Raw genomic sequence first — 17,501 nt, forward strand, 5'->3', positions numbered from 1 at the left:
ATCCCACAGGATGGAGGAGTCTTTGGTAGATGACCCTGTATGGGGAAGCTGGAGAGGTACAGGTCAGGCCTCTCAGCCCGTCTTCTAGCAACCTCTACAAGGACTTGAAATATCTACGCCCTTTCTGAAGTGAGGAATTTCTAGATTGGGATAGGACAAGGAGTCACAGCCAGCCATAGGACTCAGTTAGTCACATGGAGCCTCTTCCCCAGCGTCCACCAGGGAGTCTGATTTTTTAAGTCTCCAAGTTAAAGGTGGAGTGTAGGGGGAGGAGAAACGGGCTATTCTCCAGGAAGGGAGTGTGTGCACAATATGTCTTCGTCCTTCAGCTTAGCCTCATCCTATCAGCAGCCATATCAATAACCTCAGTTTGAATGAACCACTGCCCTCCCGGGCTGAGGAGCCAATGGCTGAAGAGACAAAAACATCTGCTTCAAAGCCAGAAAACCTTCTAAAAGGCTTTCAACAAACTTGCCACGAGGTCCCAATTACTCTTTTCTGTGCCCCACCTCAATTTCTTAAAATGGCTATTTGAATTCAATCCATACATGACATTTATCAGATAATCACTACAAAGCAAGGCTGGCCTGGTAGACTGAGCTGCCTGCCTTAAGGAATATTCATCAAAGTTCATTTCCACAGAAACCACAGCTAGAACCAATACTGACCTCAGAACTCCATCAACTCACCACAAAGTAGGACGTGACTGTGCCACAGGAAAAAAGCGGACATTAAAAGTAGTTGAAGAATTTGGGAAGATGAACCCTGAAGAGTCTTCCAAATCACAACCATCCAATACACATATACGGTGAGTCATAGGTGTAATTTAACTTTTAATGTTTTTTATCACATTCATTTTTTTTTTGTGTGTGTATATGTCAAGGGTGTGCATGTGCCATTGTATATCTGTGGAAGTCAAAGACAACCTATGGGAATAATTTCCTTCTACCATGTGGGTCCCAGGAATCAAACTCAGATCCTCAGACTTGGAGGCAAATGCTATCATATTGACCCCCCAAACAGGTGAAGTTTAGCTTAATTACTTAATTTTTTATTAGGGTAAAACATGTAATATAAATTTACCGTCTTTACCATTTGAAAGTAAACAAATCCAGTAGCAATTATCACATTTTCAGGGAAGTTCAAGTACCACCTCTGTCTAATTTCAGAATATTTTTATCACCCTAAAAGGAAATTCTCCACCCAATAATCATCTCTTCCATTTCTCCCCCTCTCCAGCCCCAGGCAGCTACTGACCTGCCTCCTGTAACTATGTGTTAGATCCTATTCTCGATGTCTTACTTAGGGTGGTTATATATGATAAGACCTTGTGTCTGTCTCTGTCACTTAGAATTTCCTTTGAAAGGGCCATCTACAATGTAGTATGTACAGGAAGCTTTCCATTACTGAGTGATAAACCATCACTCAATTAGATGACGTTTTGTTTCTGTGTTCATTGCTTAATGGACAACAGGGTTTGTTTGCCTGTTAGTTATTGTGAATAACATGTGTAGGTTAGTGTACAAGGTTTTGTTTGAATACCTGCTTTAAATGCTTTGGATTATATACATAGGAGTGAAATTTCTGGTACATATAGCAATTCTGTTTGTTGGCTGTGTATGTGTGTGTGTGTGTGCACCTCAGAGATTGACATCAAATATCTTTCTCAATTGATTGTCACCTTATTTTTTGAGAAAGAGTCTCATGCTGAACTTGCTGTTCATGGAGTTAGGCAGATGAGATGGCCAGCAAGTCCCTGGGGGTGTCTTAGCCTCCCCTCCCCAGAGTTGGAGATAGGTACACATTGCTGTGCCTGGCTTTGTTACCTGGATGCTAGAGATTGAACTCAAATCTTCTTGCTTCCCCAGAAAGCGTTTTACTGAATAAGTCATGTCCCTACCATTCTCTTTTGCCTTCTTGAGATCAAGCATCACAGTGAAGCCCAGGCTGGCCTTGATCCTCAGTCAACATCCTCTTATCTCAATTTTCTAAGTGCTAGGATTACAGGCATAAACCACCATGCCAGCTTCTGTCAAACATTTTTGAGAACCACTGAACTGTTTTCTGCCATGCTGTTAAGAGCATAAATGCAGCTACTCTTTAGTATCTGTGGAGAATTGATCCCAGACCAGCACTAGACCTCCTGCACACACCTATATCCCTAGGTCTAGGTCTGGTCTCTTGTGTAAGACATCATGGTATCTTCAGAGACCTACACATCCTCTTGGCCTTTTTAAGTCACTTTCAGTACCCAGTAAGTGCCAGTTCTGTGGGAGCAGTGTTCCACTGTCTTGTTTAGTGGATAGTGGCCAGAAAATGTCTTTGCCTCTTTAGTGGAGCTGTAAGTTCCTCAGAGGGTCACTGAATTTGCATAAGCAGACCCTGAAAATACTGAGGACCACCAGGTGTTTGTAGTCATTATATCCCGAATTTTGGCATTTCAGCATGTCATGACAAAATTTATTGATGAGCTATTGTGTGCCCTTTGAAAAAATTTTTTAAGGTTTGTTTTTATTTATGTGTATGCTTGAATGCCTGAAGAGGGTGTTGGATCCTATGGAGCTGGAGTTATAAGCAGTTGTGAGCCTGATATAGTTGCTAGGGACTGAATTTGGGCCCTCTGGAAGAGCAACAAACCTTTTTTTTTCCTTTTAAATTCTTCTCTCATATAATATATCCCAACTACAGTTTTCCCTCCCTCCACTTCTCCCAGTACCCCTACTCCCTATCTCCCCTCTCCCCAGATCCACTCCTCCTCAGTTTCCTTCAGAAAAGAGCAGGCCTCCCAGGGATAGCAACTGAATACAGCATAACAAGATACAATAAGACTAGACACAAACCCTCATGTCAAGGCTGGATGAGGCAACCCAGGAGAAGGAAAAGGGTCTCAAGAGCAGGCAAAAGAGTCAGAGACACCCCCACTTTCACTGTTAGAAGTCCCACAAAAACCCCAAGCTAAACAACCACAGCATATATGCAAAGGGCCTAGCATAGACCCATGCAGGTTCTGTGATCGCTGCCTCAGTTTTTGTGAGGCATAAACGTATAAACCCTGCTTAGTCAATTCTGTGGGCCATGTTCTTCTGGTATCTTCAACCTCTCTGGCTCCTACAATCCCTCATCTCCCTTAGGGTTCCCTGAGCTCTACCTAATGTTTGTCTGTGGATCTTTGCATCTGTTCCCATCAGCTTCTGGAGGAAATATCTCCGATGATGACTGGGCTAGGCACCAACCTATGAGTAGAGCAGAATATCAGAATATCATTAGGAATAATTTCATTGACTTTTTTTTTTTTTTTTTTTTAACCAGACGTGTTTAGTTCTAAGTTCTATCCTAGGTCTCTGGACTATTCAGCCTCTGGTTTCTGGCCATCCAGGCAGTGTCAGCCATGGACTCCCTCTCATGGCTTGGGCCTCAAGTTAGACCAGTTATTTGTCGGCCATTCCCACAAGTTCCGAGCTGCCATTGCCCAGCACATCTTGTGGGCATGACAGGTTGTAGGTTGATGGGTTTGTGGCTGGGTTGCTGTTCCACCACTGGAAGCCTTACCTGGTTATAGAAGATGACCAGTTCAGACTCCGCATCTTTCATTACCAGGAGTCCTCACTAGTGTCACCCTTGTAGATTCTAGGAAGTTTCCACTGCACTAGGTTTCCAAATTGCCCCCAAATGCCCCCCCCAATTCTAACAGTCTCTCCTATATTATCTCCTTTTGTCCATCCCTCTCCAACCTGATCCCCCCCCATTCCCATCCCCTCCTGCTCCCAGCCCACCCACAAAATTTGTTCTATTTCTCCTTCCCAGGGAGATCCATGCATCCTCACTAGAGCCCTCCATTTTTACTTAGCTCTCTGGGTCTGTGGATTATAGTGTGAATATCCTTAACAGCTAATATGTACTTATAAGTGAGTATATTTCATGCTTATTTCTATGTCTGTGTTACTTCACTCAGGATGATTTTTTTCTACTTCTATCCATTTGTCTGCAGATTTCATGATGTCATTTTTTTTAAACTGCTGAGTAATACTCCATTATGTAAATGGACCACATTTTCTTTATCCACTCTTTGGTTGAGGGACATCTAGGTTGTTTCCAGTTCCTGGCTGTTGGCATCAAGCATTCTTAATTGCTGAGCCATGCGTGTCTCCAGCCCTCTTAAAACAATTACATTTAATTAATTTATTTGTTTATTTGTATGTATGTGTGTGAATGCATATGTGTACGTATGCTTGCACACATGTACCACAGCACATGTGTAGGTCAGAAGACAAGTTCTCTCCCTTTACTGTGTGGTTCAGCTAGCTCATCAGACTTGTTGGCAGGCACTTTTACCTGCAGAGCCATCTTGGCTGACCCTTGGCTGCTCTTTCGTTTATGGTTTCAGTATCTGATATACACCTTAAACTTAGAGCCCTTGACCACATTTGCTCCTAAGTTTGGAGGACAGAATTCTAGCTAATTTCTGAGTTTACTTACTGTGGAATTCCTGATGTTTCCTGTTTTTCTTTGTCCTGGGAAGCCCTGGGGTTTACTTTGCCACTGGACTCCAGGAAGAAGAGAAGGCAGCTGTGAACAAACGTAGCCCCAAGGTGTTGGAGGCTCTGCAAAAGCTGAACATCCAGGCTGAGCAGGTAAGTGGGAGTGAGGTGCCATACTGGTAGGATTGCCTCTGCTGACCCTAGGCTTTGCAGCTCAACTTGTCCAGGATGAGCAGGATGAGCATAGGAATGGACTTACTCTGGTAGAGCAGCGACATGGGGCAGCTGTCACCTTACCCAAGCAGGACCTTGGATACCTTCCTGTTCCTTACATTGTCCACTGGTTCTAATTGTCCTTCTTCTAATGACCAGGCTCCAGTCATTGCTGTCCTAGGCTCTGGTGGGGGGCTGCGGGCCCACATCGCTTGTCTTGGGGTACTGAGTGAAATGAAAGAACTTGGCCTGTTGGATGCTGTCACATACCTCGCAGGGGTCTCCGGGTCCACTTGGTAAGTGTTATGTGTGGGTATGGGAGGGTGCACCATGTTTTCTAATATCAGAATGAGAGCATCTTCCTCCAGACACCAAATGCACACTGCTGTCTTTTTTTTCCATTTCTTAAACGGGCAGATAATAATTGTGTATTTTATGTTGTATGGCGTGATATTTCAGCATATGGATTTGTTGTGCACCGATGTATTTTCACTTTTCTTGGTGTAACGAAATACCTGACGAAAAGCAACTTAACAAAGGAAAGGTTTCCTTGGGTTCTCAGCTTGAGAGCAGTGTCTGTCATGGCATTAAGGGCACTTTGCGAAGCCGAGAGGGAGGTGTGCTGATGATCAGCTCAGCTTCCTTTTGTTCCGTCTGGGTCCAGCCTGAGGAATGGTGTGATCACATTCAGGGTGTCTTCTCATGTCATTTAAATGTCTCGATAAACACCTTCACAGGCTCACCCACAGATTTACCGCTGCATGTGAGGGAGTTGGGTTGTGTGTGTTCCTGTGGAGGCCTGCAGTGGCCATGCCGAGGCAGATATCAAGTGTCCTCCTCTGTTTGTCTCTACCTTATTGCCCTGAGACATGGCCTCTTACTGAGCCTAAAGCTCACAGTTTTGGCTAGGCTGGCTGTAGGATCCACCTGTCTGCTCTTCAGTGCTGGAGGTGCAGGCATGTTCATCCATGCCTACTTTTTAAAATTATTAATTAAATTTATTCATTTATTTTACATCCTGACTGCAGTTTCTCCTCCCTCCTCTCCTCCCATTCTTCACCTCCCCCCACCTCCAATCCAGTCTTCTGTTTCAGTTCAGAAAGAGGCAGGCTTCCCATGGGTGTCATCAAAGCTTAGCATATCAAGTTGAGGTAGGACTGAGCTCCTCCCCTTTATTAAGACTGGGCAAGGCAGTTCAGTATGAAGAATAGGTTTCTGGAAGCCAGCCAAGGAGTTACAGGCAGGCCCTGCTCCCACCAGTAGGACTGCTACTACTTCCTATTCCAGAAGTAGATCAAGCTACACAAGTGTCACACATATGTAGAGGGCCGAGGTTGGTCCCATGCAGGCTCCCTAGCTGTTGGTCCAGAGTCTGTGAGCTCCTATGAGCCCAGGTTAGTTGTTTCTGTGGGTTCTTTTCTGATGACCTTGGCCCCCCTGGCTTGTACAGTCCTTCCTTTTCTCCCTCTCTTCAGCAAGATTCCCGAGCTCAGCCCAGTGCTTGGCTGTAGATCTTCGCATCTGTTTTCATCAGTCAGTAGATGAAGGCTGTCTGGTGACAATTGGGGTAGCTACCAATCCGATTACAGGAGATGCCATGCCTACTTTTTACATGAGTGTTGTGGATTCAGACTCAGGTCCCCATGCTTGCATAGCAAACACTCTTACTTACTCAGCCATTCCCCCAGGCCGAAAGTTCTCTCTGAAATAGTCTATCAGTTGTACAACAGAAGGGGCTTTGCTCCATTTCTGAAATGCATATAGTATCCTTCGATCATACTGACCTCTCTATTACTCCAAATTTCCCACCCACTTTTTACCTTCTGCTGCCCCTTTTCTAGCAGTTTCAAGTTCAAGGGCAGTGTTTACACTTTAGGTGGGCAAAATATAACCCCTTACGATCTTTTAGTTTTTATGAGAGATTATTGTGTTAAATCTATGTAGACTTTCTTATTCCAAAGGGCTCAGAAGCACTCATGCCTGACAACCTGATTCCAAGCCCAGGGCAGACGCGGTTATTCAGTGTTGGTACCTTTTCAGTAACAGAGAAAGTTACACAAGCTTTTGAACTAATGGCGTGGAGAATGAATGATAGGTGGAGGTAACAGATGGCAGAAATGTAGCACTTAGTGGTGAGGCAGCTCCTTCGGAGACACACTTGTTAGATTAGTTATTTTTCTCATTGCTGTGATAAATATTTAACAAAAGTAACTTAAGGAAGGAAGAGTTTATTTGGCTCAGTTTGAGGGAATATGATCCATCATATGGTGGGGAAGACATGGCAACAGGAACCTGAGGCAGCCGGTCACATTATATCTTCATTGTAGAAGCAGAAAGAGGGGCTAGAGAGATGGCTTCACTTCACTTCCAGAGGACCTGAGTTCAGTTCCCAGCACCCATGTCAGGTGGCTTTACAACCACTTGTAACTCCATCTTCAGGGGATCTGACACTTTCTGGTCATGACACTTTTTTATTCAGGCCATGGATTGGTACCTCCCACATTCTAGGCCAGAGATTCTCCACCTGTGGGCCACAGGCAAACCTCTATCTCCAAAAATATTTACATCACTATTCATAACAGTAGCAAAATTACAGTTACGAAGTAGCAATGAAAATAATTTTATGACTGGGGAATCCCAACATGAGGAACTGTATTAAAAGGTCACAGCATGAGAGACCATGTCTCAGAAATGAGGTGGATGGCTTCTGAGGAATGGCACCTAATATTGCCCTCTGGCTTTCATATGCATGCACATACAAGTGCTTGTGCACTCCTTTTTTAAAAGTTTATTTATTTTTATTTTATGTGCACTGGTGTTTTGCCTGAATGTATGTCTGTGTGAGGATGCCAGATTCCCTGGAACTGGAGTTACAGACAGTTGTGAGCTGCCATGTGGGTGCTGGGAATTGAACCCAGGTCCTCTGGAAGAATAGCTAGTGCTCTTAACCACTGAGCCATCTCTCCAACCCACATGTACACCCCTTTTAACCTGTGCATGAGAACATGAACACACACACACACACACACACACACACACACACACACACACACAAAACACACACACACCATCATGTCTACTATCATCCCTGTGTTGCTTGGGATTGAACCATACTTCCTCTGTCACAACTCCAGGGGGAGCTGTTGAAATAGAAATTACAGACTTCTCAAAGCTTAAGCGTGATGTGATTGCCTGTAGGGGAATAGGAGGTGGGCCTTGCAGTCCAACAGTGTTGACACATCTCCTAGAGTGAGTCATTTAGGGCCGGTCTAAGCCTGTGTGCCTCCATCTCCTGCACTGTTAGGAAGATTACAGTTCTAATCTTAATGGGTTGCTGTGACAGGGAAAGTATCCAGATGGAGCTAACTAACAGAAACATAACTTGAGTCATGTCTGTCCCTTCGGATTTTCTTTTTTTTTTTTTTTGGTTTTTCGAGACAGGGTTTCTCTGTGTAGCTTTGCGTCTTTCCTGGAACTCACTTGGTAGCCCAGGCTGGCCTCGAACTCACAAAGATCCGCCTGGCTCTGCCTCCCGAGTGCTGGGATTAAAGGCGTGCGCCACCACCGCCCGGCAGCCTTCGGATTTTCTAAAAGCCCCATTAAAAAGTAAAAGGATACAGTGACATTAATTGTAGTGGTGCATTCCCTCTTTTAACAGTAGTTTTTTTTTTTCAGGTATTTAAAGATTTATATATATAGTGTATGTTAATCCTATCAATTCCCTACTCCCCCAAGGCCCTCCTAACACAGCTTCCTCCCAACTTCATATCCCCCCATTTTTTAAAATTGTGGTTCAGTCCATTTAGTATTACTATATGCACATTGGTGTGGGATCATCCTGTAGGATATAGGAGACTTACCAGTGGCCTCACCCAAAAGAAAAATGACTCTCCTTCATGAGTATTTATTTCATTATGCAATTAATCAGCTACTTGACATTCCTTTTGTCAGACCAAGTCTTTGCAAACTGATACACATTTTATTTTAAATATTTTCTATTGTTTTTATTTATTGAGCACATGTGTGCCACCACATCTATGTGGCGGTCACAGAAGCTTATTTCTTATGTGTTTCAGCTTCCCACTAATGGAATGGAATGGCAGTGTTTAAATTCAAATTAATAAAATTAAATGGAATGGAGAACTAATTTCTAATTATGTTAATCACATGCTGTATTAATGACTTTTTATCATTGCTATGTCAGAAATACCTGACAGATGGGGTTGGAGACATGGCTCAGTGGTTAAGAGCACTTGCTGCTCAGTCATGATAACTGGAGTCTGGGTCCCAGCACCCACCTCAGGAGGCTCACAACACCCATCACTCTAGCTGCAAAGGATGACACTCTCTCCTGGCTTCTGTGGGCACCCTCACACACATGTGTACATATCGATGCATACACATGCACACACACACAGATATATGCACTAAAATAAATTTAAAAAGCACTTGACAAATGTGACTGGAGGAAATGAGGGTTCATTGTGTCACCATGAGCACTTGCATTTGTGTGTGCATGCATATTCCTGCAGATACACACATACACAGAGATACAAGTTTTAAAAAATCTTAAAAAATACTGACTGAACCAGGCAGTATCAAATTTCCTTATAGGAACTGGTAAGGAGTTCTCATTTCAAAACCTTTCCCCATCTAGGCATGCTCTCAGTTTGTTCATCTAAGATCAGATAAAGACAATAAAAAGCACTAAGACGGTAGGTTATCTGAAAATAAATCCAGTTCCCTTTCAATACCTGTGTGGTGCTGAGGAAGGCACTTAGCCTCTCTGTGCCTCTCTAAACTGAGAATGATCCTATTGTTCCTTTTGATGGCGAATTTTGAAGGTGATTGTGCTGGTTGGTATCTTTGGCAACTGAATGTGAACCAGAGTCACCTGGAAAGAGGCAACCTACTGAGGGATTTTCTCCCTGGGTTGCCTTGTAGACATGTCTGGGAGGGCGTTTTATTAATGTTTGATGGGAATGTTTGATGGGTGAGGGCCCAGTCTGCTGCAGGCAGTGCCACTGTTTGGGAAGACTTGTTTGCACTGCCACCCTGCTGTGCCAAAAAAGTCATCTTGAATCAGGGACGGAGTCAGCGATTGGCCAACAGGGATTAGCCGTAGAGTCATTGAAGACTGAGGAAGTTGGGGGAGAGAGGGACAGAAAGAGAGAAGGAGGGACTGAGGGGGACTTCTGGGACTTTTGGACCAGGAAAATGTGGAGAGCAGGGTCAGCTGATTGTCCCTCCACTACTACAATTTAGGTAAACGCTACAGCCCCCCTTAGGCTGGTGGTCGTATAAGAAAACAGGCTGAGAAAGAATGGAGATCCAGCATTCCTCCGTGGACTCTTCATCATTTCCTGCCGTGCTGGAGTTCTTGCTTTGACTTCCCTCAGTGATGGACTATAATTTGGCCTGTAAGCCAAATAAACTCTTTCCTCTGAATGTTGGTTTGGGTCAGCATTTTATCACAGCAATAGAAACCAAATGAGGACAATGATCAACCGTCACATACTTTTTTTCATCTGAAAAAAAAAAATACTATCTGCCTGTCATATGTAGGACACTGGGATTCAGTTCCAGACGTGTGATTCAGGGTGACACTGAGATGGATTGTTGGGGTTAAAAACTTTATCAGAAGTTACTATATCAGTTGCTTGTCTGTTGCTGTGATAAAACATGATGACCAGAGTAACTATATAAGGAAGAGTTTATTTGGGCTTATGGTTTCAAAGGGAGAGTCTGTAGTGGTGAGAGAGGCGTAGCAGTAGGCAGCTGAAGCAGGAAGCTGAGAGATTACATCTTCTATGGAAATAGAAAGCAGAGAGAATAAACTGAAAGTGGGGTGAAGCTGTGAACTCTCAAAGCTCACCTTCAGTAATGTACTTCACAGCAAGTGTCTACCCCTTGAAGATTTCAAAACCTCCACAAACAGTGCCAGCCACTGGGGACCAAGTTCAAATACATGAATCTACAAAGGACATGCTCAGTCAAACCACCAGTTATGAATGCCATCAACACGTAGGTAACAACAGTATTCAGGATCCAACAATGAGACAGACAGCATGGTGGGGACCCTGAAAAGGAGTCAGGACTCATATGATAGAGTCAGGTTCCTTCTTATAGGTCTCAGAGGGAGGTTTCAGCATGATCCTGCAGTCAGTCTCTCCAGTTCCCCATCACGGAAGCAACTGGGGTGCAGGATGTGTGTCTGTCTGTACCCTCTTCAGTGTAAACTCACTTCCCCAGGTTAGAGATCCTTGTACTTGGAAAGGCATTAACTAGATCTTCACAGACCATGCTCTTAGTAGATGCCTGGCTGTGTCTGTATGATGGGCAGGGTAGCAGTCTGGTCTGGGAGCTAATATTAAATCATGATGTATTTCTTCTATCTTGCTCTCTTGTCCTATCTGTTAAATAGGAGAATCACACAGAGGCCGTGTGAGTCCTTGTTTGCCATACCAAATTTCCTTTATGAATAACCATTATTTCCCTGTTTTGTCACATAAGAGACACAGTCAGATTTAATGGAGTTCTTGGGTCACTATTCTGATCCTCAGCCCTTTTCTTCTCTCTGCTCCCAGGGCATTGTCTTCATTCTACATCAACAATGGGAATATGGAAGGGATGGAAGAGGAGCTGAAACATCGATATGAGGACAATAGGTGGCACTTTGGAGAGAGCCTGAAGAAAGCCATACAGGCAGCAAGGAGGGAGAATTACTCCATGACTGATTTTTGGGCCTATTTTGTTGTTTCTAGGCAAACCAGAGAGGTAAGTCATTCCCAGCAGAGGATGTGGGGTCCCAAAAGGCGTGACCAATATCCTCTTTCAGCTCTTCCAAATCTGGGCACTTGGAACTTTTACCTCAAGACTAAAAAGATGCAAGGGTTGATTGGTTGTGAGTAGAAGAGTCAGACTGTGACTCATTTGTGCAGTAAAATAAGTAGAAATTGTCAGAAACATCTAGGACCATCCAAAGGCAAGAGGCTCCAAGGTACCCATTCTTTCCATCTCTGTCCTTGTTCATTTCTTTTCTTGAATTTACTTTTCTCTCTCCTTGTATTAATATTTTATTCTTCACCCCAGAAAGACTAGAGTTCTCTGCATCTCCATGTTCTTGGTGGGAAAAGTTTTCCCCAGGCCCAGAGTACCCCCGAGGTCACCTCCAGACCCTCTAACCAGCTGGCTCCAGGATCCAGCCCCAGGTTGTCTGAGCACACCTGGTCAGCTCTATTCCGAGCAGATGGCTGCTGTCATCCAAATGCCTGTGACTGCCGGGGTGAACTCATCATGGGTGCACTCCTCATAGGACAGTCAGGATGACAGTGGGAACTCAGCCCCAGCTGAGTCCTTTCTTCAGGGGATTTCTTCTTCTTCTTCTTCTTCTTCTTCTTCTTCTTCTTCTTCTTCTTCTTCTTCTTCTTCTTCTTCTTCTTCTTCTTCTTCTTCTTCTTCTTCTTCTTCTTCTTCTTCTTCTTCTTCTTCTTCTTTTTTAGTTTGGTTGGGTTGAACATTGTCCCATTCTTAGAAATGAGAGGGTAGCCGGGTGGTGGTGGTGGTGCACGCCTTTAATCCCAGCACCTGGGAGGCAGAGCTAGGCGGATCTCTGTGAGTTTGAGGCCAGCCTGGGCTACCAAGTGAGTTCCAGGAAAAGCGCAAAACTACACAGAGAAACCCTGTCTCGAAAAAACCAAAAAACCAAAAAACCAAAAAAAAAAAAAAAAAAAAAAAAAAAAAAAAAAAAAAGAAATAAAGAAATGAGAGGGAAAGACACAGCGTGAATTGTGAGACAGGCATAAAAAGAGAGAAAATGGAAGGTTTGAATGATGCTGTTAGAATTTCTGCCAGACTGTAGGTTCTAGGGGAACAGATGCTATTCGGAACTGTCAAAGTAGAGCAGGAACCTATAGTGTATTTGGTTGTCTCCTTTTATCATCCCCCTTCTCTTCCCTTTCTCACTGTCCTTTCTGTCCCTCCTTTCTCTCTTAAAAATTATCTTTAACTTTATTTGTATATGAGTGTTTGCCTGCAATTATGTATGTACATTACATTCATGCAGTGCACATGGAGACCAGAAGAGGGCACTGTATCCCTTGGAACTGGAGTTAACAGACGATTGTGAGCTGGAAACTGAACCCTGGTCCTCTGCAAGTTTTCTTAATCTCTGAGCCATCTTTCTAGCCCCGTGTGTGTCATCTCTCTTTCCCCTACTTCTCTCCCTCACCCTCCCTCTCACAGTTTAACTTACTATTTTTTAGGATTTTTGAGATATAACTGATATGCACACAGTTGAACATACATACATATTTCAAACACATTTTGATGAGTTTGGACACATGCATGCACTTACCTGTGAACTATCTCATGATCAAAGTACTAAGCATTCATCCCCTATAGAAATTCCTTGTGTTCCTTCCTGTGTGTGTGTGTGTGTGTGTGTGTGTGTGTGTGTGTATGTTTTATTTGTGAGGTGGATGTTAATACTTTGCATGACAACTATCCTCTTCAGTAATGCTAAGTGGCACAAGCCAGTTACATGATTCCACTCCTCTGGGGCATCTAAGATAGTAAAACTCACAGACATGAAGAACAGAATGGTGGTGGTCAGCACCCGGAGGCAGAGGCAAATGAGAACTGTTGCTCAAAGGGGATATAATTCTGCCAGATGAATAGGGACATGGTCTCTCTCTTCACTCTTGGCCCGGGAGACTGTTTTCCTCTGCAGTGGTCTCTCTGACTCTTATCCACTCACATCCTTTGAGGGTACCCCACCTTACTCTGTAGATGAGCTCTGCCTATTTTCTACACTGAGAAGCATGGATAGTGGACTGTCGAGATAGCTGCGGTCAAGCCTGAAGATGTGAGTTTGATCCCTGGAACCCACATGGTAAAAGGATGAGTTGTCTTCTGACTTCCACACATGTGGAAATGGGTTTCATAGATGAAGAAGAAAGAAAGAATATTCCAGAACTAGGTGCACTATATACTCAGATCCCATCGAGTTTGGGGAGACTAAACCATACCCTTGTGCTTTGACCCCATTCAGTCTGGGTACGTTCCCTTCATAGCTGCAGGACTCGAATTTGTCCAGCATAAAGAAACAAGTGGAAGAAGGCCTGCTGCCTTACCCAATCTTTGCAGCCATCGATGGTGACCTTCAGCCTGACTGGAAGAAGAGAAAAACTCAGAGTAAGCAAAAAAAAAAAAAAAAAAAAAAAAAAGGAGGGGAGGGGAGGTAGTAAGGGAATGAAAGGCACTGAACAGGGCCGGGCATATAGCTCAGTGGTAGAGTGTTTGCTTTGAATGTATGGGGTCCTGGGTTCAGTTTCCCCAGAAAGGCTTTGAGTGGAATGTATGGGTGTTTCTGCCAAACTGCACCTTTGGGCAGCCCAGGAGCAAAAACTGGCTGTCAGGATAGAAGAATATGCTCAGCTCACAGAGAGCAAACAGGAATCCTAGAAACCACCAGAGGGCCCATACTTGAGTTGAGTGACCAAAGAAGTTGAAATGTGGGTGAGGTGAGGGACCCGGGTTGGAGATACAGTGGCATGACTCTTTCCTGTCATCTTCTCCAATGCTGGTGGCTTTCCTAATGTTCTGTTCTTCTTTTGAGCCTCAGTCTTTGCTCTGGGATCAAGAACTCCTCACCCGATTTACTACATGTAAAATGCATTTATTTGTTTGATGAGTTTGCCCCTATTTCTCAATATCTGCCAGGCCCTGTCCCAGGTGCTTGCTCACCCTAGCATTCCAAAGCTCAGAAGTCCCTGAGGTTAATACTCTATTTCTCGAGTCTCGGTACGTGTCCTTGATCTTGTTTCATTTCTGTTGTTGTCACAAAAAAGCAGCCTAGGGAAGAGAGAGTTTATTTGACTTACAATTCCAGGTTATGGCTCATTATTTCAGGGAAGTCAAGTCAGGAACTTACATGTCACATCCACAGTCAAGAGCAGAAAGGAAGTATGCATATGCATCATTATTTTCTTACTTGCTCTGGGCTATCTTTCTCTCCCTTTATACTGATTCTGCCTAGGGAATAGTGACACCCACAATAGGCTGGATTTTTCCCTCTCAATTAACAATCAAGAAAGGTTCCCACAGACATTCCCATATACCAACCCGATCTATTACCCATTAAGACTCTCTTAGCAGGTATTCTGGCCCATGTCAGGTTGAAAGTTGAAATTAATCAGTGTAGTCCTTGTATGGTTTTCCACTAGAGTGAGTAGAGCTGACCTCCTCCTTTACATAGATCCTCCCCCAGCAGTCCAGAGGTAAGGTTAATTTGACTATATCATCTGACACTCCATTGGTTACCAAGGGTGATTTGACTGATATGGATATGGATATGATATGGATACTGATGTGGATATGATAAGGAACCCAGGAGGTTCCTTCCTCCCTAGCCACTCCATATGTGTCTTTTCTGAGCTATATACTGGTTTCGAGAGGTTGACCTTCCTTCCTAGAGGAAGACAGTTACTCAGTCAAGAAGATATGAATAGCTGCACTCTTCTCAAATATTCCCTGAAGACTAATGAGACCTCTAGCCCACGCCTTCTCTAACTCAGCCCTCCACATTGTAAGCACTATCTTCTCCACAACCTGAACACATTATGGGCTGAGTATCAGCATCTCTCTTGAGGACTCTTGTAATTACTTCCTCATTTGTCTACCTGTACATGTCATCTCCTCCTCCCATAGCTACCTGATAGAAATTTCTAGGACAAACATGATCATGTGATTTTCCATCTTACTATAAATAGTGCACTCAATCCGTAGTACCCCCAGATAACCCTCATCTCATAGTGTGTCTAGAGTTTTCATCATTCCCACATTCTGGAGTTGCATCTGAGATGAGGTAGAAGAGAAAGGTGGGTGGGAGGCTCAAGCTTGGGGAGATAATGGAAACAGGGTTTTGGAAATGATGAATTGTTTCCATCTGAATCGGCTCTTAGAGGCATGGGGAAGAGATCCCCCAATATTTGAGATCAGCCAGCCCATCCCTATGTGGTAGTCTCTTGGTTGGCATCCCTTACTCTATGGATCCCCTTCCCTCAGCGCCTGTGTTCCAGGCTCAGAGCTTGTAGTTTACTCTTGTTTTGCCTCCCCAGAGTCCTGGTTTGAATTCACCCCTCACCATGCTGGCTACCCTGCACTTGGGGCTTTCGTTCCCATCACACAGTTTGGAAGCAGATTTGAGAATGGAACACTGGTTATACCTGAGCCCGAGAGAGACTTGACTTACCTGAGAGGTCAGTACTGGGATCAGATGGAATTCCGAGGAGATGAGAAGTCGATGTTGGGCAAGGATGACCTTTCTGAATGTCTGGCTCTGCCAGGCTTCTTCATTGCTAGGAGAAAAGGAGAAGTCTTGGGGTTTCCAGAGGAAACCTTCAGCATCTCCAGGGACTCCCTTGCTTGACGATACCTGGTAACTTACTAAGTGGTCCAGGAGGCACCTGAATCTAAGGTTACAGCTTCTGATAAATAGATTTAAAATGCGAGTATGGGGTTTATATACAGTCCCACAAATAAAACACTCAGCACTGTACCCAGAGTGTGGTAGCAATTCAAAGATAGTTAAATCCCTATTTACTCAGCAAATGATTTTTGTTGTTGTTTTAGATTGGGTCTCATGTATCTTATTTTGGCCTTGAACTGACGGTGTGTCTGAGGCTAGTCTTGAACCTTGAACTCTTTTTTTTTTTTTTTTTTTTTTTTTTGGTTTTTCGAGACAGGGTTTCTCTGCGTAGTTTTGCGCCTTTCCTGGAGCTCACTTGGTAGCCCAGGCTGGCCTCGAACTCACAGCGATCCGCCTGGCTCTGCCTCCCGAGTGCTGGGATTAAAGGCATGCGCCACCACCGCCCGGCTTAGTCTTGAACTCTTATTTCTCCTGTATCCATCTCCCAAGTGCTAGGATTATAGGTGTGCACCACCATGCCCAATCAGCATATAATTTTGAGATACACTATGAAGTCCTTCATGGGTACCTCCTTCTGCACAGATGGAAACAGAGCCAAGACTGAATCTGGCCCTTCCAACAATCCAGTCACTGAAGAAGGGTCTTTTGATGCCATCCCTGCACTTTTGTCTAATCTGTCTATAAGTCCTCCCCATTCCGTTTCTAGGTTTTTAGAATCCACCCATACCCCTTCTTTCCCACCAGCAGCAGCACTCCCCCCTGAGCTATCATTGTCTGACACTATGAACCCCTCAGCTGTTCCCCACATTCCTATTCTGCTTCTGTCTATTACAGGCAATGAGACTCAAGTGTAATGTAACCCTATCAATTCGCTTTAATTACAGGAAGTCTTAGTTTTATTTCTCTGTTCTTTACAGGTTTATGGGGAAGTGCTCTAGCTGATATTGAAGAAATTAAGAAATATATTTGGGGTGAGTATTTGAGGGGACCCCAAGGGCCAAAGCCTAGAGATAGATATCTTGTGTAAAGGAACTCACCTTCCATTTCCTTCGTGTGACAGATGAGACTACTGTCATTATCCCTACAGTTACATTTCCTAAGGCCACTGCTTTCTCTCAAGCCACCTTGAGGCAGCAAGGATGGCTGCCCAGTGGCTGGGTGCAGGCTGCCTTGGCAACAGTGCTGTTTAATTACATGTGACCTCTTTTCCCACCTTCTCTGCATCTTATTTACTCTGTCTACACCACACAGATGATGCTAGCAGTAGTTGTAAGGGCTCAGAGAATTAATTCCTCTAAAGGACTAAAGATGGAGCCTGGTAGGTAAAAGCACTGGGAAACAATAGAAGTTATTATCTGTTCTAGTACATCCTTACCCCA

General features: G+C 44.1%; 1 protein-coding gene across 7 annotated transcripts in view; it reads left to right on the top strand.

The window, feature by feature from the left end:
* Pla2g4c (phospholipase A2 group IVC) overlaps positions 1 to 17,501 on the top strand; it is a 40,978-nt gene that overhangs the window by 8,222 nt on the left and 15,255 nt on the right. For all 7 annotated transcript variants that reach the window (XM_076571400.1, XM_076571391.1, XM_076571419.1 and 4 more), the window contains 7 exons: positions 643 to 808; positions 4,520 to 4,631; positions 4,851 to 4,987; positions 11,279 to 11,468; positions 13,766 to 13,886; positions 15,812 to 15,952; positions 17,040 to 17,093. In XM_076571400.1, the coding sequence (XP_076427515.1) occupies positions 643 to 808; positions 4,520 to 4,631; positions 4,851 to 4,987; positions 11,279 to 11,468; positions 13,766 to 13,886; positions 15,812 to 15,952; positions 17,040 to 17,093 (921 nt within the window). The remainder of the gene's footprint in view (positions 1 to 642; positions 809 to 4,519; positions 4,632 to 4,850; positions 4,988 to 11,278; positions 11,469 to 13,765; positions 13,887 to 15,811; positions 15,953 to 17,039; positions 17,094 to 17,501) is intronic.

Source organism: Peromyscus maniculatus, chromosome 1, assembly GCF_049852395.1.
Source record: "Peromyscus maniculatus bairdii isolate BWxNUB_F1_BW_parent chromosome 1, HU_Pman_BW_mat_3.1, whole genome shotgun sequence".
NCBI lineage: Eukaryota > Metazoa > Chordata > Mammalia > Rodentia > Cricetidae > Peromyscus > Peromyscus maniculatus.